The sequence below is a fragment of the Malaclemys terrapin genome, chromosome 1 (assembly GCF_027887155.1).
Source record: "Malaclemys terrapin pileata isolate rMalTer1 chromosome 1, rMalTer1.hap1, whole genome shotgun sequence".
Classification (NCBI taxonomy): Eukaryota; Metazoa; Chordata; order Testudines; family Emydidae; genus Malaclemys; species Malaclemys terrapin.
In genome coordinates this window covers 235,156,878-235,183,702 of record NC_071505.1, presented here as the reverse complement: position 1 = coordinate 235,183,702, position 26,825 = coordinate 235,156,878, and the positions used below count along the sequence as shown (strand labels likewise).

The 26,825-nt window shown below is 41.0% G+C and overlaps 1 protein-coding gene across 3 annotated transcripts in view; it reads left to right on the top strand.

Moving 5' to 3' along the window:
* Positions 1 to 26,825, top strand: part of REV1 (REV1 DNA directed polymerase) — a 100,327-nt gene that overhangs the window by 55,296 nt on the left and 18,206 nt on the right. For all 3 annotated transcript variants that reach the window (XM_054009680.1, XM_054009671.1, XM_054009664.1), the window contains exons 12-18: positions 2,872 to 2,991; positions 5,447 to 5,667; positions 11,045 to 11,217; positions 13,293 to 13,395; positions 14,548 to 14,713; positions 15,339 to 15,541; positions 17,750 to 17,983. In XM_054009680.1, coding sequence (XP_053865655.1) covers positions 2,872 to 2,991; positions 5,447 to 5,667; positions 11,045 to 11,217; positions 13,293 to 13,395; positions 14,548 to 14,713; positions 15,339 to 15,541; positions 17,750 to 17,983 — 1,220 coding nt within the window. The remainder of the gene's footprint in view (positions 1 to 2,871; positions 2,992 to 5,446; positions 5,668 to 11,044; positions 11,218 to 13,292; positions 13,396 to 14,547; positions 14,714 to 15,338; positions 15,542 to 17,749; positions 17,984 to 26,825) is intronic.

Below are 26,825 nucleotides of genomic sequence, written 5' to 3'. Positions count from 1 at the left end.
CCCATTATCTCTTGTTCATTATTGTTATTAACTTTAAATATAATTCTCCAGATTCCTGTTTGTCATGCCTTGCCTTGAGACCTATTTGAAACTGTTTATAACCTTATTTAATGTGCTTATTCTTTGTTTTAAAATGATACAATTTCTGAGCATACCTTTATACTCTGATTTCAATTTCGTAGTGGTTGAAAGAACCAAATTCCTCCAGTCAAATGTTTGTTCCAGTAATGAGTATATATTAAATACTTTTAAAAAGAGACCAGTCTGCAATTACTGTGTATCCAGTGGTTTTCTAAAACTTCATATGATGGGGAAACAGTACAAGGACTTCAACCTTAGACCAGGATAAAATGATTGGAACAAAGGACATGTGGCCCAATGGCTAAGACACAAGCCTGTGACTTGAAAGAGACCTGGGTTCAGTTCTTTACTTTGCCACATACACCGCTACCTTGATATAACGTGACCCAATATAACACTAATTCGCATATAACGTGGTAAAGCAGTGCTCCAGGGGGGCGGGGCTGCGCACTCTGGTGGATCAAAGCAAGTTCAATATAACGCGGTAAGAGTTTTTGGCTCCCAAGGACAGAGTTATATCGAGGTAGAGGTGTACTTTGTGAGACCTTGAGCAAGTAATTTAGGCCTTGTCTCCTTAGGAAGGTTGCAGCAATATAATTGAAGATGTGAATTTAAACTGATTATATAGCTCAAGCAGTACAAACTCCTGTGTTGGACACTCTTATTTCTGATATAGGTGTGTTTGAATGCTCTTATCTCTGATCAAGTATCAGGGGGTAGCCGTGTTAGTCTGTATCTACAAAAACAACAAGGAGTCTGGTGGTACCTTAAAGACTAACAGATTTATTTGGGCATAAGCTTTCGTGGGTAAAAACCTCACTTCTTCAGATGCAAATGAGGTTTTTACCCATGAAAGCTTATGCCCAAATAAATCTGTTAGTCTTTAAGGTTCCACCAGACTCGTTGTTGTTGTTGTCTCTGATATAAGTGTCCTTTTTTGTTGTTGTTGTTTTGTTAACTTAAGTCAGTTGGGAACAGATTTAAGTTAGATTGAAATAAGAGCATCCACACAGATAGAGCTTTCACTGGCTTAACCAAACCATTTTATCTAAGCCAATTAAATTAAAACCTGTGAATGTGTGTAGACAAGGCCTTAGTTTTTCTGTGCCTCAGTTCCCCATCTTGTAAAATGAGTAGAGTAGTATTTCCCGCTTCACATAATGCTGTGAGGATATATACAGTAAAGATTGTGAATCACGTAGATACTACAGTAATGGGAGCCATATACCTAAGAGAGGTAGAATGGTGGAAATCTGAAGTGACGTATTACAGGCAAAGGATGGGACACCAAAGGAAAAAGGAAAATTGGACATGGAATCCTTTATTGGTTGTGTCATAAATGTAATTCCTAGCATGGTGCCCATGATGTCTGCGTTACCATCATTATTTACCAAAAAAAGACATTAAATAATGTAACCGCTGGGGGGACAGGAGAGACCGGGAACAACACATTGTAAATAGTGGCATTTACCTAACCTTTTGTAGTTTGCCCTATGCTACAGCAAGGTTTTTTTGGTAGCAGTGATATCACAGAATGAGACATGCTAGCGCACCATATTGGAGTGGTAGTTGGCTGGACATGAAGAAACCTGTAAGCACAAAAAAAATTCTGAAAGTGTGCCAAATGTCCCCCTGACTCTGATTTTATGGGGCATTCTAATAGTAAAACTAATGGCATTTTATTCTTTTTTAGCAGGTAACGGGGCTCAGAAATACCCATTTCTTTCATATAATTCACTTTTTAGTATGATAGTTTATTATACTTAAGTTGACTGTAACATCTTTTTTCAGAATGATCTACAGCAGTGGTACTCAGACCTCAGGGGTTCAGAGGCCAAATTAGTGAACACCATTATCCAAAGGAGCCACAGTAGTGAGAATTCATTGTTTCATATACTATATATCAGGGGTAGGCAACCTATGGCACGTGGGCCGAAGGCGGCACGCAAGCTGATTTTCAGTGGCACTCACACTGCCTGGGTCCTGGCCACCGGTCCGGGGGGCTCTGCATTTTAATTTAATTTTAAATGAAGCTTCTTAAACATTTTGAAACCTTATTTACTTTACATACAACAATAGTTTAGTTATATATTATAGACTTATAGAAAGAGACCTTCTAAAAATGTTAAAATGTATTCCTGGCACACGAAACCTTAAATTAGAGTGAATAAGTGAAGACTTGGCACACCACTTCTGAAAGATTGCCGACCCCTGTACTATATAATTCTCACAGCAAAATGACTGACCACATATTTTTTTATCCGCTACAATTGGTTAGTTGCATATTAAAAGCATCCTGATTGGTTAATAACTTTGATAAATAATTAAATCACACTGTTTAATAACGTGTGCTGCAAAGAACCACAGGAGACGCATTAAAGCGTCAGTTGTGTCTCATGAACCTCAGTCTGCGTATCACTGATTCTACAGTACAAAGATGCTGTAATTTTACTTTTTAACAATTTTGATAGCTCCTATGTCTATTTCTACATGTATAGAAAATTCCCTGGAGACTTGTAATGGTTGTTTTTTATTGTAATTTAGCAAGTACAAGTTAGTGTTGCAAAAATATCCCTTTTCCCTCAAATCCTGCCAGTTGCCAAAATGGAAGCATGGACTGCAGGAACAAGTAAATACTAAACAAAAAATTCAAAGCAGTATTTGGAGAGAGATTAAAATGTGGCTTATACCTCTCTGCACCTTTCTCCTCATCCTCTGACTAGTAAAATGCTGTTTGTGATGGCAGAAATCAGCATTGGCATCCTTTTAATTATTTTTTCACTTTTACAGGTTCCAATATTCTGCTGGCCAGAATGGCAACTCGCAAAGCAAAACCAGATGGACAGTATCACTTAAAACCTGAGGAAGTGGATGATTTTATTAGAGGTCAGCTAGTTAGCAATCTTCCAGGTAAATTTTTTTAATTGAATCATTGATATCCTTCTTTTACAGGGATTTTTCAGGCTGACATTAGAATTTGCTATATACTGCAAAATGGTGTCCAGTATCAATCAAGGGTCAAATTATTTTTCCCAAATTTCACATAAAAGAGGTTGGCCATTATTTAAGGTTATCTAATCTGCAAAATGAAGATATTTCATGTTTAGGATTATCTGCTGAATACTGGAATGTTCCTTCTCATTTCTCTTGTCATTTTACATTTTTTCTTTATATCTTCTTTAAGAATAAATTCCTTATTAAAGACCTTACAAAGCCAAACAGTATGGTGAGTTGGCAAGGGATGGACTTAGTTTAGTATTTTAGGCAGCCTGAATACTTTTGCACTGCTAATTTGTGGGTGTGACATTTCCAGCAGAATTCATGCTGAGTCACTATACATGGGTAGTTACTGTTAGGAATGTAATGAAAAAGTCTTAGTGTCGTGTGCTTGCCCGACTGGTTAGTTGGCTCTGTTATGAATGGTTGAAAATCATATTGTAGGTGGTGTCAGGATCAAGGAATATTTTTTTAGAAGGGAGTGTGCACTGGCAGAATTTTGAAGTTTGGGAAGGCACCAGAAAAAGGGAGTTAATAAGGATGAAGAGACATGACTGAAAAATGGGAGAGAAAAGGGGGTAAAAAGATGGATGATTTTCTTAAAACTTGTTGATATTAGGAAATTCCCAGTAAGAGAAGGGTAGGAGAAAAACAAGGAAGGCGGAGAAGTAAAAAGTCAGTGAGTGGAATGTAGAAGAGGAGATACTGGAAAATTGGGCATTCTTGAGTTGAAAGAAGGAAGTATTCCTTGAAATTAGCCAATGCAAGATGGAATAGTGAGTGGAGAATACAATGGAAAAGGAAACTACAATAGGACTAAAACACCTTAACACTTCTGTGTACACTGTGTAGCCATAATGGACATAGAAGCAGGACTGACAACATTATATACAATAATTCAATGAAAAACAAAGGTCTCTAATTGTTTAGTGTACCGCTAACTTGAGATACAGGAATCTGTGTGGATTGTGTCATGGAAGAATAGTAGAAATTTGCTCAATTGTGGCAAGTGTAGTTATGCAATTGTAAGCCAAAGTGCTTTCTTGTATGTGACAGGATAGCATGTTACCTTTATAGTGTATGCACCTGACACAATTTCAGGGTCTTACTTCTCAAACTAATAAAAGATAACTGAAATACAGAGCATAAATGGGTACTTAATCTTGCTCAAACTGTATGCACAGCTGTTTTAGGAATGTGTTCCAAAGCTAATGTAGATTTATTTCATATAAGGAAACAAAACAGATATTGTAATAGACATATAAAATATTTGAAAATAGCATCATTATCCATATGTTCCTCAATATAGAATGCTAAAACTAGATTAATACTTAATTTGTCAAGTTCACTTCTGATGATAGCTCACTATAGATTGCCTATAGGTGATTAGGTTTTAGAAGCTTGCTTTTTTTTTCTTGATACATAACTTTTTTTAGTTTGCCCTCTTCATCTAACCTGTACTATCTATCCATTTTTGTCTAATTACATTTAATTTTCTATAGCATAACGTAGTATGCTTAATTTAAATCCTTTAAAGTTTTCTGATGTCACTTGCATTTTGTGCTTTCCGTAGTGTTTTCAGTGTCATACATCATTTAAATTGTAAAATGGAGATCCTAAAAGATGGAATCTGATTGTCCGAATATTCTAACTTTAGCTATCTATAGTAGTGTAAATGCATAAGTTATGATTAATTTGTAAATTTACTTTTTTATAAATCAGTAATTTCACTAAAAATTAACACACTTGGATACTTACAATTTTCAGATGGTTCGTAACTCACCTCACTCATAATTTGAGCCATTTTCCCTCTCTGAAATAACGTATTTCCAACCAAGTAGCATTGAAAATAGCTAGACTTTTTACTGGTTTCCTTTTAGGTACAAACACTTGTGTACAGTTGCAAATACATCTCACTTGTTTTGTTTGATTATGTAAGGTTTCAGAGCTATTTTGGATTGATAAAGTGTATTAATCGGACTACTGTCTTAATACTGACCTTGTGCTCAATTGTTGTACAAAGTATAGAAGACACAGTCATTATCCAAGGTGCTACAAGTTAAAAGCAATGTCCTGCAAGCACAGGTTAGCAAGTCTTGACACTGGAACAAGCATACAGACAGCAGTAACTGCAAAATTAGGCCCTTAACTAAAATTCAGTCAGACTAAACAAATACTGTACATGATGCAAAATTTGCTGGTCAATCGTAATGCATCCAATATGCTTTTTCCCCCCAATCGCGCCTTAAAATTTGAACTGGATACCAGGCATTTTAAGATTAAAAGAGAATGGTAGCGCTTTAAAAATAATGAACTTTGTCTGGATTGTGTAGACTTAACAGAACAAAATTACTTATTATCTTCTTAGGAGTTGGTAGGTCAATGGAATCCAAGTTGGCATCTTTCGGAATTAAAACCTGTGGAGACCTACAATATCTTACTATGTCAAAACTCCAGAAGGAATTTGGTCCAAAAACAGGACAGATGCTCTACAGATTCTGTCGTGGTTTGGATGACCGACCTGTTCGATCAGAAAAGGAAAGAAAATCTGTTTCAGCTGAGATCAACTATGGTATAAGGTTTACTCAGGTAAACTAAAATGGTCTTTCGTTTTGGAGGATTAAATATTATATTTGAAAGACTTCCTCCCACAGCAGAAGATCCTCCTTGTTTCCCGTGGATATTCCGAATGCCCTCATTTAATTTTTTTTTTTTTTTTTAAGCCATCACTCTATTACAGCCACAATCATAGCAGTCATATTGACAATCCATCATTCTCATCCTAACATTCTGTTCCCGGGAATGATTCACCAGACTGAAATTCAAATTCTGGTTTCCCATGTGGCAATGCATAATACCATATCTAGACTGTCCTAGTGCAGATTTTTAATCAATTTCTATCTTTTAAAATACTGTGTTTTTAAAATCTTTTATTAACTATAACAATGTTAAAATAATTATTACCTTCAGAAAGGAAGTTAGTGCAATGGTAAGATTGAGAAATTAAATATGTATGAAAATTATAAAAATTAAGGCCAACATTTTCATACCTGGATGCCTAAAGTTAGACTCCGTATCCATATTCAGGTTCTTAAACCAAATGCCAGATTGGAGGGGGGAGGGAGCCTCTGCCTTTCTCATTGACTTTAGAATCAAAACAACAATCCAGGGGTTTGTCTACACAAACACTTAATCTACTACCATTTCAAAGCAGGGTACATTAAAGCAGTCGTTCTCAACGAGGGATACACGTACCCCTGGGTGTATGCAGAGGTCTTCTAAGGGGGTACATTGAGATATTTGCCTAATTTTACAACAGACTACATAAAAAGCACTAGTGAAGTCAGTAAAAACTAAAATTTCATACAGACAATGACTTATTTATACTGCTCTATATACTGTACACTGAAATGTAAGTACAATATTTATATTCCAATTGATTTATTTTATAATTATATGGTAAAAATGAGAAAGTAAGCAATTTTTCAGTATAGTATGCTTTTTTTTAAATGTTTGTCTGATTTTGTAAGCAAGTAGTTTTTAAGTAATGTGAAACTTGGGGCTACGCAAGACAAATCAGACTCTTGCAAGGGGTACTGTAGTCTGGAACGGTTGAGAGCCACTGCATTAAAGCACACTAGGGAACTTCTAGTGCATGACAGAGTCTACATGGGCACTTATTGCTTGGCAGACTTGTGCGTGACAGACTTACTCCTAAATGTTTGTTTAGGCAATCCCTCGGAACCTAACTTCAGCACCTAGAGTTTGAAACTTTGAACCTATGTTTCTACCAAAATTCTAATTTGATCACATTGCATATCATTCATAATTTATGGTACAGATTAAGTTTAATATTAAGTAAATCTTAATGTATTACTTTTCACTTGGAAATCAGGAAAAGAAATGGGTAGGGTTCCTCATGGCCATGGTCTGAGAGTGCAGTAGAAAACTTTTCCTTTTGTAATTTCCTGACTCTTGAGTGCTTGATTTCTCAAACTTTCTTGCATCAGTGTTGGGAGTTTTTAATTTAATTTCATAATATTAAATGAAAAAAAAACGGATGAAATGCTGATAAATGCAGCATGAGGCTATTTGATCTAAACCAGGGGTCGGCAACCTTTCCTAAGTGGTGTGCCGAGGCTTCATTTATTCACTCTAAGTTAAGGTTTCACGTGCCGGTAATACATTTTAACATTTTTAGAGGGTCTCTTTCTATAAGTCTGTAATATATAACTAAACTATTGTTGTATGGAAAGTAAATAAGGTTTATAAAATGTTTAAGAAGCTTCATTTAAAATTAAATTAAAATGCAGAGCCCCCCGGACCAGTGGCCAGGACCCGGGCAGTGTGAGTGCCACTGAAAATCAGCTCATGTGCCGCAGGTTGCCTACCCCTGATCTAAACAATGAAGCAGAGTTCACTGAGGGATCCTTAAGTAAAGCCATTGAATTTAGGTGCAGCTGGCCAAGGAGTATAGACAACTTTGGCGATGATCCTCAGCAAAAGTACTGCAGCTGCTTCAGACTTAAGAAGTTCACTTGGAAGTTTAGAGCAGCAATCATAAAAGATAGAAGTGAGTGCTCAAATTGTGCAGAAATTGACCGCTTAGGCTCCCATGCGTGTCAAGGAAAATCTTATCTTCTGAATTTCTTCAAATAGTGTCCCTATTGGTGCTCCACTGTAGGTGTATCTGCGCCACTGTGCCTCTAATTGGAGATTTTAGGTAGCAGTGTCCATTCAGCCTGCCTGTGCACTCTCCCTCCCTGGTGGTTTGCCTCAAGGCTGTCTAGCACTGAAGGAGCCAGCAGTTGTCCCTTCCTTATCTGTGTCCTTTTTTGTTTCTTTTGTTCTCCTTAGTAGTTAATGTTTCCATTTTATCCCCTTGGGAAAAGAAAAGAACTTTAGCTTATGTTTCCCGCCCCACGGGTCTTTAGAAGACTCTCTAAGTTTCAGTTTAAAAAAAAAAAGGGGGGGGGATAAAAGAAGAGAGGAAAGAACTTTCTTCTGCATTCCTCACTGCTAGAAGGTGATACCTCCCTCCCCAGGGGAATGCCCAGCTTCTAGAGTTGCCTCTGGGTGCCTGGGAGAGTCACATATCGCTCAGAAGTGCTCCCTCTGCCCCTAGTTAAAGCTGAGGTCTTGCAAGAACAGGGAGCTGAAGTTAAAACTCCTCCTCATGGGGAAGTCACTTCAGCCTCCAGGGGACTCCGGAGCTCACCCTGGATCATCCCTGGAGCCTTCGACTTCAAAGAGGTTAGAGTCACAGAAAGACTAGCAGATTCTGCCTGTAAAGTCTCAAGAGAAAGGACTTAAAGCCCCCAAACTGAGTCGTTGGCCAGTCAGAGGGGTTCCCCAGTGTGGCCACCTTGGTATTGGCTGCTCTGAACCACGGTACCCAGAAACATCGGGGTGCTTCTGCTATGAGCTCTGCTGCACCGCCTACAAGCACCTGGAGCTCAAGCTCTGAGGTTGTGGTACTGCCCTCTAAGGACAAAGACAAACACTCTACCACCTCTAAAGGAGCAGCACTGAGAAAACCTTCGGTTGGGTGAGGCAAAGCTCCGATCTAGGGAACGCTCTGCACCTTCACAACCATCGGTACGGACAACATACCACAGACACTCCTCCACAGTACCGAGTGAGCCGATGGTACTGTAAGAGTTCCAGTACCCTAGAGACCTGACAGTTGGGGAAGAACCGCAATCCCCATTATTTAGTACTAGGACCCTGCTATCGAGTACATCCTGGCACCCGGAATCGCACTCAGCACCGGGCTGTGTACCATCAATACTCCAGCCAGTGCCCCCCTTACTCAGTAACCAGTCTGACAGTGACCAGGAGGATGTCATTTCCCTGGCCTCTCATCGTGGCCCACCATCACAATACAACAGTCTTCCTCAAGTCCATCGAACTAACCACGATCATGATATGGGCCCCCTTGGACACTCCCACCATTCATCTTCCCCTCCCCATGGCTGTATTGGGATCCTTGGGCAACGTACAAATCCCATATTTCACGGGTGTTTAATGTCTCTCAAAAAGAGCCTGCCTGATGGTCTCCTACAGCGTCACTATCCAGAGCCCTTGAACTTGAGGAAAAGGAGGAAAGTCTTGAAGGGGAAGCTACCCCTCCAGCAAACTTCTCCTTATCTTTGCCAGATGAGTCTGTAATGCTCCTCCCCCCATCACTAGCTGATGATTTCAAGAACTTGCAAGAAGGTGGCAGACCAGCTGCAGATTCCCCTACAGGAGGTGGCAGATGCACATCACACACTGGTGGATATTCTGCACACTTCCTACTCGCCCAGAATTGCCCTCCCAATTAATGAGTTGCCCTCCCAATTCTAGATCCTGCCAAAGTCATCTGACAGACACCAACTGGCAAGAGAGCCACCAAAAAATTCTGCATCCTTCCCATAGAGGCAAACTTCCTATTTCAACATCCACAACTCAACTCCATCGTAGTTGATGTGGTTAATGCATGAGGCAAGCAACATCATACCAAGTCAGCCCATACGATTGTGATTGGAAAAGGCTACAACTCTGAGAGGAAGGCATATTTGTCAGCGACATTGCAGTTTAGAGTCGCAAACTACTAAGCATCCATGGCCAATATAATTTTATTAATTATGGGAAACTCAATGCATTTCTGGAACATTTACCGGAGCGACAAAAGGAACAGTTTCAGGTGCCTGTCAGAGAGGGCCAGTTAGTAGCCAGAATAGTGTTACAGACTGCACTGGATGCAGCCTATACAATGGCCCGCACTGTCTCTATGGCAGTGGTAATGAGACAATCTTGTTGGCTACACCTTTCTGGGTCTCTCAAAGAGCTGCAGACTACAGTGGAAGATCTCCCATTTGAAGGGCCCAAGATCTTCGCAGAGAAGACAGACTCTTCTCTTCACACCTTGAAGGATTCCTGGGCCACATTACACTCCCTGGGAATCCACTCTGCGGGACAGAGAACTTGGGCCTCTGTCCACACTTTCACAGATCGTTGTGCGATGACTGGAGATTCATCCTCCTCTGCCCTCCACGGTACTCTCTGTAGTAACTGACTCCACTCCAAAGCCCCAGCCTTCCATGGAGAATATTGCTGTGAAGCCACTTACAGTGGAGCACCCACTGGGACACTACGCAAAGAGGGAGTTACCTTGTACGATGGTTCTTCAAGATGTTTGTCCCTATGGGTGCTCCATAACCTGCCCTCCTCCCCTCTACTTCAGTATTCTCTATAAGGGACTTTGTGTAGAGAAGGAACTGGGGGTGGGGGGGATGGTTCACCCTCACAGTGTAGATAGCCTTGAGGCAGCATGGGAGGGAGCGCACATGTGCAGGCTGAACTGACACCACTACCTAAAATCTCTGATTAGAGGTGCAGATATGCTTACAATGGAGCACCCATAGGGAAACACATTTTGAAAAACTATCGTTACTGCACAAGGTGAGTAACTTCCTCTTTTCAGGGTTCGTACTAGTTGTCATTAAAATCTCTTGAGTAAAACAACTTGAAGTTTGTGTATCAGGCTGTTCTTACGATGGCTCTACAAAGAAGTTGCACTTTTTTTGTAGAAAAATAAAACTAATTTTTCAATGTTCCACATCTCAAAAGTGTGTGATTTACCTCAGATGTTGCCAAAACATTCTCCTCTCACTACAAATGACAAAATGATATGAAATTTGTATCCTCAGATTTGTCATACATCAGTATAGCAGTACGCATGCAGTGAAAATTCTCCTATTCAGAGGCAAAAAAGAGGCACTTTTACCTATGAGTTTTCTTGCTGTAGTCAGTTGGCTGTGCTCTTTTTTATTTTTAAAATCTATATAGTGTATCCTTTAGTTTCATGCCAAAACTACATGAAATAAATTAACTTACATACTTCTCATTTTTAAAGACATTTTAGCTCTCTGCATCAGATGCATGACAGTGATAAAAAAAACTTTTTTTTTCTTCCTTTTAGCCTAAGGAAGCAGAAGCTTTCCTTCTGAGTCTTTCAGAAGAGATCCAACATAGACTTGAAGCTGCTGGGATGAAGGGAAAACGGTTAACTCTTAAAATCATGGTCAGAAAGGCTGGGGCCCCTGTAGAGCCTGCAAAATATGGAGGCCATGGAATCTGTGACAACATTGCCAGGTAACCTTGCATAGAATTAAAAACTTATCAATATATAGGTATGGACCCACTACTGCAGGGTGCTGAGCCTCGTGAACTCCCAATAAAACATAAAGGGCATTAAAGGTGCTCAGTGCCTTGCAGAATTGGGCTTTATATAGTATCTATAACTATATAATAGCTGCAGTAGTGTTCTCAAACTTACTATACATTTTGCTTAATATAGTCCTAGGTGGTGGTCTTGTTTTCCTATAGAAACATGACTATAGTTTAGGATTTTCATGCAAAAAATGTCTTAAATACATTTTCCTCTTGTAATCTTAGAGGAGTTTAGAGACTAATATCTCTCCTTCCAGTCTCCTTTAGAAGGAGAAAAAGAACTTCATTGTGATGGTCATGAAATAAGCGGGAAAAGCAGCTGGCTGCAAATACCCACCTTGACACAATTTTAAAAATTGTGTGTTAATTTTCTTCAGCACTGTAGTATAATCAGCAGCACCAATCAGAGCACCCCAGTCTAATCTTTGTGATGATCAGCTTCCAATAAATCTTTTCAGGGATTCAGAAATTCCAGAAGGCTAATTACAAACCTTTATAAAAAAAAAAAAAAAAAGGCTTAGTCAGGCTTTATGCTTTTTTTCCCCATTTTAAACAATAAAGTAATAATTGGTAATACTTACTGACACATTACTACAGTATGCAGCACTAATGGCCTGCCAAATACCTATTAAAGAGTACAGTTCCTTGAATTCAGCAAATCCTAAAATGATTGATTTTTTTTTGTTAAAAGTCTGATAGTACACTCTCAAACTGATGTCAGTGAAGTACACGCAGAATAAATATTACTATTTTTATAAAAGGTGACCTTGAGAACATCCACCTGTTTGTATTATGCTGAAAATAAGATTAGATCTCAGAGAAGCTCTGGCACCCTGTAGTGGAGAAAAACTATCTGATGTAATACTGTTGATATAGATAGAATGAAATAGGGTTTTTCCAAAGCTAATAGTCTCAGTTAAGTCTTTTCAATAAAGTAGAATGGCATGCTGTACAAATGCTTTACACAAATCAATTATTACTGCATAGGTTTATCCCATATGAAAAGTATTAATACTGATCCCTTTCATAGATGTATTGGGCAGTAGATCTAGAGCTAGAGGAGGAAATAAAGTAGAAGAAGTGAGAAGCAGCAGAATCAATCATCAGTCTGAAAACTGAACTCATCCAGGATAAAAATGGAGAATATTGGAGAGGAAAGGAAGAAGAGCCAAATGTGTCCAAATTAGAAAGAAAGGAAAAGGAACATTAAGAACAATAAATGACAGCTGCACTTACAGAAAAGGGGAGGAAAGATGAAGAGAACATACCTCAGAGGTTAGAAAGTTGTGAGGCATATTGTTTATTATATGTATTAATATAGCACGAGCTTTAGTCTTGGACTAGCATCCAATTGTATTAGGTGCTGTACAAATAGAAAACAAAAATATAGTCACCGCACCAAAGAACTTACAATCTAAGTATAAGACAAGACAACAGCTAGGTACAGGCCAAGCAACGGAGACGTACAAGAGAGCAACGAGACAATATTGGGAGAAGATAGTAGGTGTTAGATGAGGCAGGAGTGGGAAAGAAGGAGCTTCGTGCTACCAGTACATCCTTCGGAGTTTGAAGGAAAGAAGACTGCGACTGAAATAGTGTAGCTATAGACTCTTCTACAGCTCTGGCTGCTATATACATATTAGGATGGTCTCAGTAAAACGTCGATGTTTCACCTATCAGATCATTAATGTTAGTTAATTATTGAGGACAAGAATGTTTCTCCCTTCCTCCCTATTAACTTAATCCAGAATTTTTTTAAATTGTCTTAGACTGGTAATCATCTCTCGTAAGTATTGATTTTAATCAATGTTTCCATAGTGTATTTGTCCTAGTTTTCCTAAAAAATATTATTCCAGTTTTGTAGACTGAGAAATTACTTTCCTCTATGGTATCAAGTAGTATATCTTTCTTTGAGATGATGTCTGGAATTAATAGTGTAAAGTCTCTTTACGATTTTGTAATGCATCTTTTCTTTAACTGTATTTTATTCTTTGCAGAACTGTAACTCTTGACCATGCAACAGATAGTGCAAAAGTAATTGGGAAGGAAACACTAAACATGTTTCACACAATGAAATTGAACATATCAGATATGCGAGGGGTGAGTTAATAAAATTTAGAGTTCAAGTTTCTGTTTTTTACATTTCCCGCTCTACATTGATATATTTTATGCAACTTTCTTAGGCTGCACAGACTTGGATTGACATTAACAGGATAATAATTTCACATATAATAAAGTACAACTTGACTATTTGTAAACCGAGTACACTTAATTTAGTAATCTTTTTAGAATAGAAATGTGGAAGCTCAAACATGCCATTTTTATAGAGAGAGTTTTCACAGTTTCACAGTTTAATATCACAATTACAGTAAAAACTAATTGGCAGTGAATAATATCCCAGCTATGTAAACATAAAAAAAGTCCTAGCAGACCCCCACCCACCACCTATTTCATGCTCTGTGTGGCCTGTCGTATACTATCTCAGGATTTCCTGTCCAAGATTTTAAGAAAGTTGGAGGTAAGCCTGCAAATGGTACCCAGGTGCACCATTGAATTGGGCAAAATAATTTTTAAGAATACTTCTGCAATTTTGTTTTGAATATTATTTTGGACTAAATTAAAGGTGAGGGAAGCTTTTCCGGGCAGGAAATGTATCTGGTAGAAAATGAAAGTATGTTTGTTACTATTGCACTTTGGGGGAAACCGTGCCCTTGTGCATTTGGCATGGACCTTCACTGTTTGTCTGATATTCACATACTGAAGTGGTAAGTGTAGTATAGATTAGATCAGTGAATTGGAAGAAAAAAATAGTATCCCTCACTTGGTACATCTTTCAGCTGTCATGGGTACTTCTCTGAGTTAGTACAAATTTCTACTCCTGGTTGCAACATATATATTTGTTTGATTTTGGGGAGTTTGTATAATTTTTAAAACCAATATAAGTTATATAAATTGTTCATATCATCCTGTTGACACACACTTTTTCTTTACTTTACCCCAGAGAAATGAAGAAAGGTGGCACTTTTTTAATTTCTTAGCTGTTGACTTTGGGGGCTGATTTTGTTTTTTAGTACCTGTAAAATATTTTTCCACTAGTAGTAAGTGGATGGGTTTGGTTAGGAGGGTTGGGGGAGTTTATATATATATAAAAAAAAACTCCATTAAATTTGTCTGCTTAAGTTGTCCTTATTTGCTACTGTTCTTGACTTTGTGATTAGAAATAAGGATACAAAATGTGTTTTTTGTTTTGAGGTTGGAATTCAGGTGCATCAATTAGTTCCCATCAATAAAACCACTTCAGCTGTTTCCTCTCGCTCATCAGTACCATCTGGACATTTACCTAGGGGATCACATTCAGTTATCGATCTTCTCCATGTTCAGAAAACTAAGAAATCTTCAGAAGAAGAACATAAAGAAGGTCAGTGACTACTTATGCTAAACAATCTGTTCCAGCTTGTATTTACTTGTGACGCTCCGAGTACATTTCCCAGACCTGAAGAAGAGCTCTGTATAAACTGGAAAAATTGTCTCTCTCACCAACAGAAGTTGGTCAAATAAAAGATATTACCTCACTCATCTTGTCTCTCTAATGTCCTGGACTGACACGGCTACAACAACACTGCATGCTTTAAACTGCCATGGTCAGTTGTATTTTGGGTTTGTGATAGTATTGGCTTCCTTTAAGAAACAACTCATTTTAATTTGATTTTGCGTCTGAACAATTTTCACAGAAATTCATTTCCAGTTATGTAAGCAATAAGACTTTGCATGTATGTTTTGCTGTTACATCCCACCTAAAAAAGAGGGCTGTATGGATTAGTTTAGAATCGGAACTTCTACAAAATCTTGAAAAGCTAGATGGATAATTAAGGTAGATATTTAAAGTGGAAAAAAGTTTTCACTAACCATTCCCATTATTGCACAAACTACCAAATGTTTTTCAGTAGAAGTATAGGGTAACTAAAATTCCATATCATGTGAAAAGTAAGTTGTTTTTGAACTGTTAAGATAATTTTTCTGTATACTGTTTTCTACATTTATAGTATTTGTGGCTGCTATGGATCTCGAAATATCATCTGCATCAAGAACATGCACTTTTCTGCCATCTCTCACTACCCATATGACATCTGGTCTCAATCCCATTACCAGCAAGGCTGAGTCCGCAGTCAAATGGAATGGTTTACACACTCCTATCAGCGTAAAATCAAGACTTAATTTAAGTATTGAGGTTCCTTCACCTTCCCAGGTAAATGTGAGGGGTATGGAACTTCTGCTACATATTTGTTCGTAATTACTGTACAGGAATGCAGTTCCTATTTTTTGGTGGTAAATACCCAACAGGAAAAACTGTCATTCTTCCAATATTTTTCTTCCTTTTTACGGTGTCAGGGAATGGAACTGGGACTCAAAAGGAGAAGATACTCAGAGATCAGGGTATTGAATAGATTACACTATACCCAGCAACCTAAAGCTCTTTAAAGAAATACAAACCTTGGTTTTAAAAATCATGAAGTTCTGAAAACTTAACTCAGAGTTACAAAACTTTTTTGTGTCAATGCTAGTATATATTAAAAATTTCAGTACTGTTAGGAATTTAAATATGTATTTTTTAAATTCTATAGTATGTGCTGAGCTTTAATTATTATGTTATTAATAAGGACTATTTTCCATATAGGCTAATTACTAATGAACTACTAAAGGGGACTTTTACAAAGTACCATTTATGTTTTTCATGAAGGTAGAGCTCTTAAGCACTGTTAGTATCCTTTTGTTATAGTTCTGATATTTACACCTGCTCATCCTAATACCTGACTAGAGCTAAATAAGAATTCTGCTCTGCACAAGGTTACACTTTACCTTACTAATTAATTAGTAACACAACTAATTCAAAAGGTTCAAATGACATAGTTCAGCTTTTGCCATGTTAATTTTGTTTAATATATTAAACAAAATAGAAAAGTAATAGAATTTGAAAAGCTCCCTCTTCTTGTACTCTAATTCAGTATGCTTAGAAATGGTTAGATTATTCAGAAATTCAAGTTTGTCCCAAAGAACCAAAGCGTTGAAGCAGCATGTTGCTCTCCTTTTATTCTTTCCAACCTCATTTATGGTGAAGACCTTTTGCTCCCTCAGGAGATCAGACAAAATGCTGTCTTAAAGATCACTCTGCAAATATGGAAAAAGGTAGTTAGGTACTTTGATATAGCACCAGAATTTTCACTGATGTTCTCAGTATGCAGGCTGCCTTGTGCTTCTTTAGGACTGGAAATTTAACTTTTAAAAGAAGAGATCCCATACTAGGATAGTCAACCACTGGAGACTTTTTCCCATGCATAACACTAATAAACTGAAAGCTCAGAATTAAATTTAATCTACTTTCTTCAGGTTTCTTTGTGTACCGACACATTAATCATTTCCTAGACGTATTTACAAAAGGAGAAGCTCTTCAAATGAGAGAAAGAAAGAAAGAAAAAGTATAAACTAGACAGTGACCTAACAAAATATACTCTCCCCTTCCCCCAAACCCCCATCCTTGACCTGCCTCTTCTCCCCCCGCCCCACCTCCTCCCCCTTTACTTCCCACACTGTGTCCTCACTCCTCCCCTCTAAACACCGCAAAGCAGCTGATTGCCTGGGGCAGGAGACAGGGGAGGGAGGGGGAAGCCTGCACACAGAGTCCTCCCTCCTGCCCCCAAAACGCCTCAAGCCAGCTGATTGCTGCGGGCAGGAGGTGGGGGAGGAGGGGGAAGGCGCTAATCCACAGGGTCTGCTGGCAGATGGGAGGCACTGTGGGGGGGGGAGAGAGCGTAGGGAGGCTGCCATCTGTGGAGAAAGCAGGCAGCCAAACAACGTAAGAGCGGAGCATTGCACAACTTTAAATGAGCATGTTCCCTAATTGATCAGCAACGTAACAAGGAAATAACATTAACCGGGACGACTTAAAGTGAGGAGTTACTGTATGGCAGTGAGAAGTCTGATCTTGCTGTAAATACACCAGATTAGTAACACCAAAGTAAGTTGGAGCATAAACTGAATGATCACTCAATTGCTGTATTGCAGAATGATCAATCAACTGCTTTAGACCAGATAGTAGACTTATGTTCAAATCAATATACATGTTGCCAATATTTTATTAAATTAGTTATTTAGGGTTATAATGAAGATTAGATGAATGGGAAGGGAAGTTTATATAGGATTTATATTATTTGTAAAAATACAATCTAAACATTTATATATACTAACTTAATTTTGCCTTTTACGTAATACAGCTGCTACAACATTCAGTACGGTGAGATTCCCAAGTCAGCTTGTGTATACAAATTAGGATGTCAGTTGTTGTGTTTTAATTTCTTCTAATTTCAGTTTATAAAATAAATACTATGACTTTTTAACTGTTTTTATGTACTTGGTTCTCAGAAAATCTAATGACCTTTTTATTTTATTTTATTTGCAGTTAGATCAATCTGTCTTGGAAGCATTGCCATCTGATCTCAGAGAACAAGTAGAGCAAATGTACGCCATTCAACAGGGAGAGACTTATGGTGATAGCAAAAAAGAGCCCATAAATGGGTGTAACAGTGAGTTTCTGCAACAGCCAGTTGGAGCAGTTCTCTTACAAATACCAGACCTCCAAGAACCAAACAGTGATGCAGGAATTAATGTAATAGCCCTGCCAGCATTCTCGCAGGTAGAGTATACTCTAAAATAAGTGGGCTTTAACATGGTGTCAACAAATATGAGATTTGAATCTGTAGTAATAAATAGTTAACAACTTCATTTGTCCAGGCAAAATTATTAGAATTTGTGAGTCATTCAGAACCCACCCATTGGCCACTAAGTATTGGTCTCTGCACCTTTAGAATTTTTATCCTGGACTCAGAAAAAGTATAATACATGTTAAAGATTTATAGTTGCCAGTATTTCTACATCCATGTCTTGAAAAGTTATTTTTTGTTGTTGATGATGAAAAGGCTCTGCAATTACCCTTCATTTTGCAATAAAATGAGGTGTATGAACAGTTTTTTTTCCTTTGCACTGCAGCTGTGTTACATTGCACTACCAGTGCAAGGCAGTCCTAAAATCAGCTTAACTAGCCACTGGAGGATCAACCCATTATAGATGGATCTTTTGATGGCATAAAGCTAGTGTAGTAGCTCCCATGCCACACATATGCCTGCCAGTTTAGTGTGTGTTTGTCAGGGGGAAAAGGAGGCATGACAGGAGCTTCCATGGGTCCCAGCAATTCCCAGATGCCATATTAATTGCTTGAGGCTGTTGGCTGCTGTTGCAACTTAGACCAGCCTAAGGACTATTTTAAATCCATGAAGGCTATTGGACTGGTGCACATCAGGACCAGGATTAGGGGAGTGCAAAAGTGGTTTATAGCATGATAGCTTGAAGTGGTAGATAGATGCTATTCATCCAAGGCTGTTCATCCTTTCTTCAGTCCCAGGGGATCACATATGTTGGCGGTGGATGTTGAAAGATCTTGTTATAGACTTAATTTAAAATTCATTAGCAGCAACAGGAAGCTAATTCTCCATTCACTGTTTCAGGACACTATACATCCTATTAGGCAGAGAGGGAAATTGAACTGGGATCTCCCATGCACTGGCTGAGTACCCTAACCACTGGGTTAAAGGTTTTAATAGATGTCTGTCCCCCCAGCTGTTTTGTGTGAAATTGCAAAAACAGTGTAGCCACCTAAACTGTCTAACTCCAAGAAAAGGGAGATGGGTTTCCAGTTGTGGATTTCAAACAGAGGTAGGTGCCTCCCTGCAGCCTGGACTTAGGTGCTGAAATCTGTGAGAGGGACAGGGCTTAGGACATACTTCTCTCATCACCATTTCCCATTGGCTAGCTTAGGTGGCCCCACCTAGCGTCCTGGCTTTTGTGCATCCTGTTCTTAGGTGCCTAACTCAGGCTTTGTGGATTCCAGTGATTTTTCTATGCATCTAAAAGTTAGGCATTGTGGCAAAGTCCCTTTGTAGATCCAAGCCTAAGTTCTCAAAACTAAAAGTAACGTGAGTTCAACAGTTCTTAAAGCTGTTACTATTGAAGTGGTAGCTTAATTTAAAACAATATATGGTCTTTGCCTAAGACCAATATATGGTCTTCATGTCATAACTACATCATTATGGGAGAATATATCAGACGAAATGTAGGGATGGAAGGGACCCCAAGAAGCCATCCAATCCAGCCCCCTTTGCCATTGCACAAATAAGTAAACCTAGACCATCCTTGACCGTGTTTGTCCAACTTGTTTTTAAAAGCTTCCAATAACAGGAACTCCACAACCTCCCTTGGAAGCCTATTCCAGAGTTTAAATACCCTTATCATTAGAAAGTTTTTCCTAATATCTAACTTAAATCTCTCTTGCTGCAGATTAAGTGCATTACTTCTTGTCCTACCTTCAGTGGACTTGGAGAACAATTGATCATCGTCCTCTTTTTAACAGCCCTTAACACATTGGAAGACAGTTATCAGGTCCCTCCTCAGTCATCTTTTCTCAGGACTAAACATGCCCAATTTTTTTAACCTTTCCTGATAAATCAGATTTTCTAAACCATTTTTCATTTTTATTGCTCTCCTCTGGACGCTTTCCAATTTGTCCATGTGTGTAAAAGAAAAACGTTATTTATATTTGAAACTATTAATGAATTAGTACAGTAGTAAAATCCATACATTGAAATATTACTGTCATTCTGCAGCAGCTGTAGAGGATTTTAGCTATAACAACTCAGCAGATGTAAATTATTACACAATTTACATCCTGCAGTTTCTTATTGCTTAATTAGGTTAATTTTTTTCAACTCTACATCACTTTTGTCTGAATTGCTTTTATATGAGTGGGTACCTGGTTAATAAGGTGACTGATTTGTTCATTGAGAAATTTGTGGTAAGTTTCACTAGTTAATTCTAAGGTTTGTATTGTAAGAATCCATATAGGTTTAATTCATTTCAATTAGCCTCTGTAGTAATCATTTGGAATATAGAAAAAGCTATAAAAGTTGACAAGATTTGAAGCTTAAAGCAGAGCATTTAAGTGGTAAAGAATACAGGTATTTACAGATATTTAAAACTGAATGGCATGTGTTTGCTGTGTTGAAGTTAGTTTTTCGAGTGCTTGCTCATGTCCATTCCATGTTAGGTGTGCACCTGCCACATGCGCAGTTGCCGGAGATTTTTCCCTCAGTGGTATCTGGTGGGCTAGCTCTATCGCCCTCCGGTGCCACGTGCTCATGTGCCAGTATAAGGGGCCCAGCTGGCCCTGCACGCTCTGTTCCTTCTGACCACCCGTGACAGTCGCTGGAACAACTTCTCTTGCCTTAGCGAGGCATTTAGTCAGTGATTCTGTTATTCCATCCTTTCTTTCACAAGTTTAATTACCTTCAGTTATTTCTTTCAGTAGTAGTGTATATAGTTAAACCCTCCACATTTAGCTTAGAAGGGCATCCTCCGCCCGCGGGGGCAGGCATGCCCTGGTCTCCGAGCTTCAAATCTTGTGCCTTCTGCGGCAAACCCATGCTGGTGGGCGACCTGCACTCCAGCTGTCTGAAGTGTCTAGGGAGGATCACGTTCGAGAGCATTGCCAGATCTGCTGCCAGTTCAAGCCTCATATGAAAAAGGACAGGAAGGTTAGGCGAAGTTCCATCCTGATGGAAGCCAGGCTCAGACGAGTATCAGAACCAAGCTGGTCAGACATTAGTGCAGAGTGCTCCTCCAGTGGCACTGGTCTCCCAGCTCCGTTCCCCTTCACCAGTGCCGAGGAAGGAACACAAGAAACAACAATCCGAGAGGGGACGTTCCCCAGAATTGAGGAAAGACAGACACACAGGGAGTGCAACCTGGGTATGCCACTCCTTTACCCCAACTCTGCTTGTGGCACCGTTGACTCCGCCCTGCTCGCAGACGCCACTGAGTCTGGTACTGGACCATCCACCGACACCAGAGGGTCATCATGGCACCAGCAGGATTTCAGTGCTGTCCACCCTGGAGGCATTTGAAGTGGCCAGGGACCAAATGGCTCTCCTGGTACTGCCGACTCTGGCAGAGCAAGTTCTGGCATCAATGAGGTCATTGAGCAGAACGGAGCATGTTGTCTTGAGCACCTATCCGGCACTGGGTCCACTGGGTACCGACCAGAGGGAAACCGACCCTTCTGATGTCGGCAAAGAGTTCATTGCTCCAGCACCGTTCCCTGGACCCTCGGCACTGGCTGACAGAGGCAAGGGGTTCCAGCCAGCTACAATTTCTCCAAACTGACTCGTCCCTGATGTTGGAGGTGAAGTGGGCACCCAATCAAGGCGCCAATACCAGTACCCAACCTACGTTTCGTCAGATCCCGGTGGGCTCTCTCTGGCTTGGTGGGCAGTGGCTCATGCAGGAATCCATGGGGTTTTCCCCTGGTACTGGGAGTGCCTTCCAGCCGTTCATACACAGTTGTGTGAAAGAGAAGGGCCACTCCATTGTGCCACCCGGATTCCGGTACTGAGCCCAGTACCAGTACTCAGGAGTTAGAGCTGCATGATGTGAAGGCAGAGTCTACCCTTACCTCGACAACTGGCTGATCAAGAGCTGGTCGGAGGCCCATGTGAAAGCCAGCATCAGTCTGGTCCAAGCTACCTTCCGAGCCCTGGGCCTATTGATAAAAGAGCAAGTCAACTCTCATTCCTATCCAGAGGAGAGAGTTTATCCTGGCGGTGCTTGATTCTACCCGGGCCAGGGCATTCCTCCCAGAGGTGAGCTTCGAGAGAATGTCGGCTCTGATATCAAAGATCAAGGCCCATTGCATGACGACAGCCAGGTTCTGCCTCAAACTTTTAGGTCACATGGCAGTGTGCACCTACATGGTACAGCACGCAAGACTGCGCCTCAGACCCATTCGAGCTTGGCTGGCCTCAGTGTTCTCACCGAGCTGTCACCACTTGGACTTGGTGCTTACAGTTCCTGCCCTGGTCCTCACCTCCCTCGACTGGTGGAGGGATCCCGATCAGTGAGGGCAGGCATTCCCTTTGTCACTCCCCAGCCATCAGTATCCCTAATCTCTGACATATCTAGTCTAGGTTGGGGGGCTCACCTCGAGCATCTCAGTATTCAAGATAAGTGGTCCCAGGAGAAGCTGTCCTTGTATACAAACATCTGAGAGCTCAGAGCAGTCCACCTAGCATGCCAGGTGTTTCTACCCCATATCGCAGGCAAAGTAGTGCAAGTACTCATGGACAACATGGCAGATGGCAGCCATGTTTTACATCAGCAGGCAGGGAGAAGCATGCTTGTCCACCCTCTGTCAAGAGGCCATTCATTTGTGAGACATCTGTGCAAAGCACTCTATCCACCACGAAGCTTCTATACTTCGACTTTTTTAGCAAAGCTTTTGATACGGTCTCCCACAGTATTCTTGCCAGCAAGTTAAAGTAGTATGGATTGGATGAATGGACTATAAAGTGGATAGAAAGCTGGCTAGATCGTCGGGCTCAACGGGTAGTGATCAACAGCTTGATGTCTAGTTGGCAGCCGATATCAAGCAGAGTGCCCCAAGGGTCGGTCCTGGGGCCAGTTTTGTTCAACATCTTCATTAATGATTGCATCCTCAGCAAGTTCACGGATGACACTACGCTGGGGGGAGAGGTAGATACGCTGGAGGGTAGGGATAGGGTCCAGAGAGACCTAGACACATTGGAGGATTGGGCCAAAAGAAATCTGATGAGGTTCAACAAGGACAAGTGCAGAGTCCTGAACTTAGGACGGAAGAATCCCATGCACCGCTACAGACTGGGGACCAACTGGCTATGCAGCAGTTCTGCAGAAAAGGATCTGGGGATTACGGTGGGCAAGAAGCTGGATATGAGTCAACAGTGTGCCCTTATTGCCAAGAAAGCTAACCGCATATTGGGCTGCATTAGCAGGAGCATTGCCAGCAGATGGAGGGAAGTGATTATTCCCCTCTATTTGGCATTGGTGAGGCCACATCTGGAGTATTGTGTCCAGTTTGGGGCTCCCCACTACAGAAAGGATGTGGACAAATTGGAGAGAGTCCAGCAGAGGGCAACGAAAATGATTAGGGGGCTGGGGCACATATTACTTAGGAGGAGAGGCTGAGCGTGTGACGTTCTATATCTTGGGGGAATGTCCTGATTTTTATATATGAAGCATGCCTTGTAAGGTATCAGAGGAAAGCTTATGATCTGCTGAAAGTCATTTCTCTATCCATATATGTATATCATTAATGCATATGAAGTTATGAGAATTGTGTTGTATGGTCATCACTAAAACATGCTGTAAGTTGGGGAATCAACCAGATATTCGCTCCCCAGAGGCTACAGCAAAGAAAGTAACCAACACCTGGTGTGGTATCAATCAACACATCAACAACCATTGTCCAGCAAGGGAGCTACAATGCAATGACTTACTTGCATGAGGCCAAACCAGGAGAATTGCTCTACCTTGCCTGGAGACTCAGCAATGCCCCCAGACATGCCTGGACTTGTGCTCCCCAAGCACATGGGACTGAGGTTATAAAACAGACACAGTGACTACATGCTTGGCCTTTTCTCCTGCCCCCAACTACACTGCAAGCAACTAGGACACTGAAAAGAAGACAAGACTCCAATAGAGGAGATTGGCCTAGGTTTAAGGAACAAACCTGAATATTAAGGACTGCAATATCCACTAAGGTGAGAAACTGCTTCATCTAGATGTTGCCCATCTGATAGGGTTGAGAGTTTAGACTACGTGCTTATATTTTATTTTATTGTGGTAACTAACTGACTTTTTGCCTATCACTTGAAATGACTTAAAATCAATCTTTTATAGTCATCACTTAAAATCAATCTTTTATAGTCAATACATTTGTTTTACTGTTTATCTTTACCAGTGAGTTTGTATGAAGTGTGTGGCCAATCTGCTCAGGTTTTGCAAAGGCTGGTATATATCCACTTTCCATTGATGAAGTGGTGAACCAATTAATAAATCTGCACTGCCCATCTTGAGCAGTACAAGACGGTATATTCCTGAGGTACAGTGCTGGGAGCTGGAGGGCGGGGGGGGGGGGGGAATTTGGCACTGGTGCCTTTCTCTATCTGATTCTTGAGTGGCTCTGGGAGCATTCCTGCAATATAGCTGGGTGTGGGGCTCCACATGCGTTTGTGCTGAGTGATAACAGCACCTGGAGGGGTTTGCTGCTGATCACTAGCAAGTCATGGTGAGAGACAGCCCAGGCTGGAGAGAGTTAAGGGGGCAAGTGGTCCCACAGTCCCAGGTTGCACCCCAGGAAGACCCCATCACAGAGGGAACAGGGCTTATGTAGTCTGCAGAAGAAAGGAGTGAGGGGAGATTTGATGATAGCCTTCAATTACCTGAAGGGGGGGTTCCAAAGAGGATGGAGTTTGGCTGTTCTCAGTGGTGACAGATGACAGAACAAGAAGCAATGGTCTCAAGTTGCAGTGCGGGAGGTCTAGGTTGGATATTAGGAAAAACTTTTTCACTAGGAGGGTGGTGAAGCACTGGAACAGGTTACCTAGGGAGGTGGTGGAATCTCCATCCTTAGAGGTTTTTAAGGCCCGGCTTGACAAAGCCCTGGCTGGGATGATTTAGTTGGTGTTGGTCCTGCTTTGAGCAGGGGGTTGGACTAGATGACCTCCTGAGGTCTCTTCCAACCCTAAGCTTTTATGATTCTATGATTACTGGAGCCCGGAACTCTCTGACAGATCACCTCAGCGGATCTTTCTCTTCTCACCATGAGTGGTTCCTTAATCCTGATGTAGCAAGATCCATCTTCCAGAGGTGGGGGTTTCCCTTTGTAGACCTGTTTGCAACCAAGAAGAACAGGAAATATCAGCAGTTTTGCCCACTTCGCGGTCGCAGCCCAGGCTCACTCATAGATGTCTTACTACTCCCATGGACAAAGCACCTGCTCTACATGTTTTCCACCTATTCCTCTTGTACACGAGGTCCTACTGAAACTAAAGCAAGCATTCTTATAGCTCTTGCTTAGCTGCATCAACACTGGTTCAGCACACTAGTGGATCTCTCAGTAGCGGCCCCGTTGCCACTCTTTCTCCTCCCGGACCTGATCTCGTAAGATCATGGCTGTCTGCTCCACCGATTACATGGAAGCACCATGGTTGAATCCAGTGAAGCTGGCTTGTTCTGGTCTTGTAGTAGGAAACCATCTGCTAGAACGACTTACATGGCCAAGTGGAAGCGTTTCTCAGTGTGGTCATCCCAAAGAGGCTTCTCAATCATCTCTCCAGTTAGTGCGGGAGTACCTGCTCCATCTGAAACAACAGGGCCTCGCCATTTCATCGATCAAGGTGCATCTAGCAGCAATCTCAGCCTTCCACCCTCTGATGGCCAGTAGGTCGCTCTTTTCCAATGAACTAGAGGGACTTCACCCTCAGAGTCGCCATCCCGTTCCCTTGTGGGACCTACACCTCATCTTGTCAAGAATCACGGGCCCTCCCTTTGAGCCACTGGTATCATGCCTTCTGTTCTCTCTCCTGGAATATTGCCTTCCTTGTAGTGATTATCTCGGCCAGGAGGGTCTTAGAAATGAGGGCCCTTACATCAGAACCCCTGTATATGATGTTCTTTACGGACAAGGTTCAACTCTGCCCCCATCCAGCATTCCTCCCAAAGCTGGTCTTGCAGTTTCATAGTAATCAGGTTATCTTCCCTAAACCACACAAAAATTCGGAGGAGCGCGTTTCCATACGCTAGATATTAGACACGCGCTGGCTTTCTGCCTTCAGAGGATCAAGCTGTTCCATAAATCCACACAGCTCTTTGTGGCAGTAGTAGTCAGGATGAAAGGCCTACTGGTTTTGGTCCAGAGAATTTCATCCTGGATCACGTCCTGTTTTTGTATGTGCTGTGAGCAGGTGGGTGTCCTGCTTTCTGCCATCTTGACTGCCCATTCAACGAGAGCTCAGGCTTCATCAGCAGTGTTTCTGGCCCAGGTCCCAATCCAAGACAACTGAAAAGCAGCGACATGGTCATCGGTACATACCTTCTCCTTCCATTAGGCCATCGCCCAGCAGGCTAGAGATGATGCCAAGTTTGGTAAAGCAGTGTTGCAATTGGTATGTCTATGAACTCCAAGCCCACCTCCTCTGCTTGGGAGTCACCTTACGTGGAATGGACATGAGCAAGCACTCAAAGAAGAAAAAACTATTACTAACCTTTCCATAACTGTTCTTCAAGATGTCTTGCTCATGTCCATTCCGTGACCCACCCTCCTGCCCCTCTGTCAGAGTTAGCTGGCAAGAAGGAACTGAGAGGATGCAGAGCTGGCTGGGCCCCTTATACCGGCGCATGAGCGCATGGCACCAGAAAGCACTATAGCTAGCCCAGTGGATACCACTGAGGAAAAAATCTCAAGCAACTGTGCACATGAAGCATAAACACCTAATGTGGAATGGATGTGAGCAGCACATCTCAAAGAACAACAGTTATACAAAGGTTAGTAACCGCTTTTGACCATTAGCAAATTTGCACTTCCTACTCTGATTTCAAATGGTAAATCACAT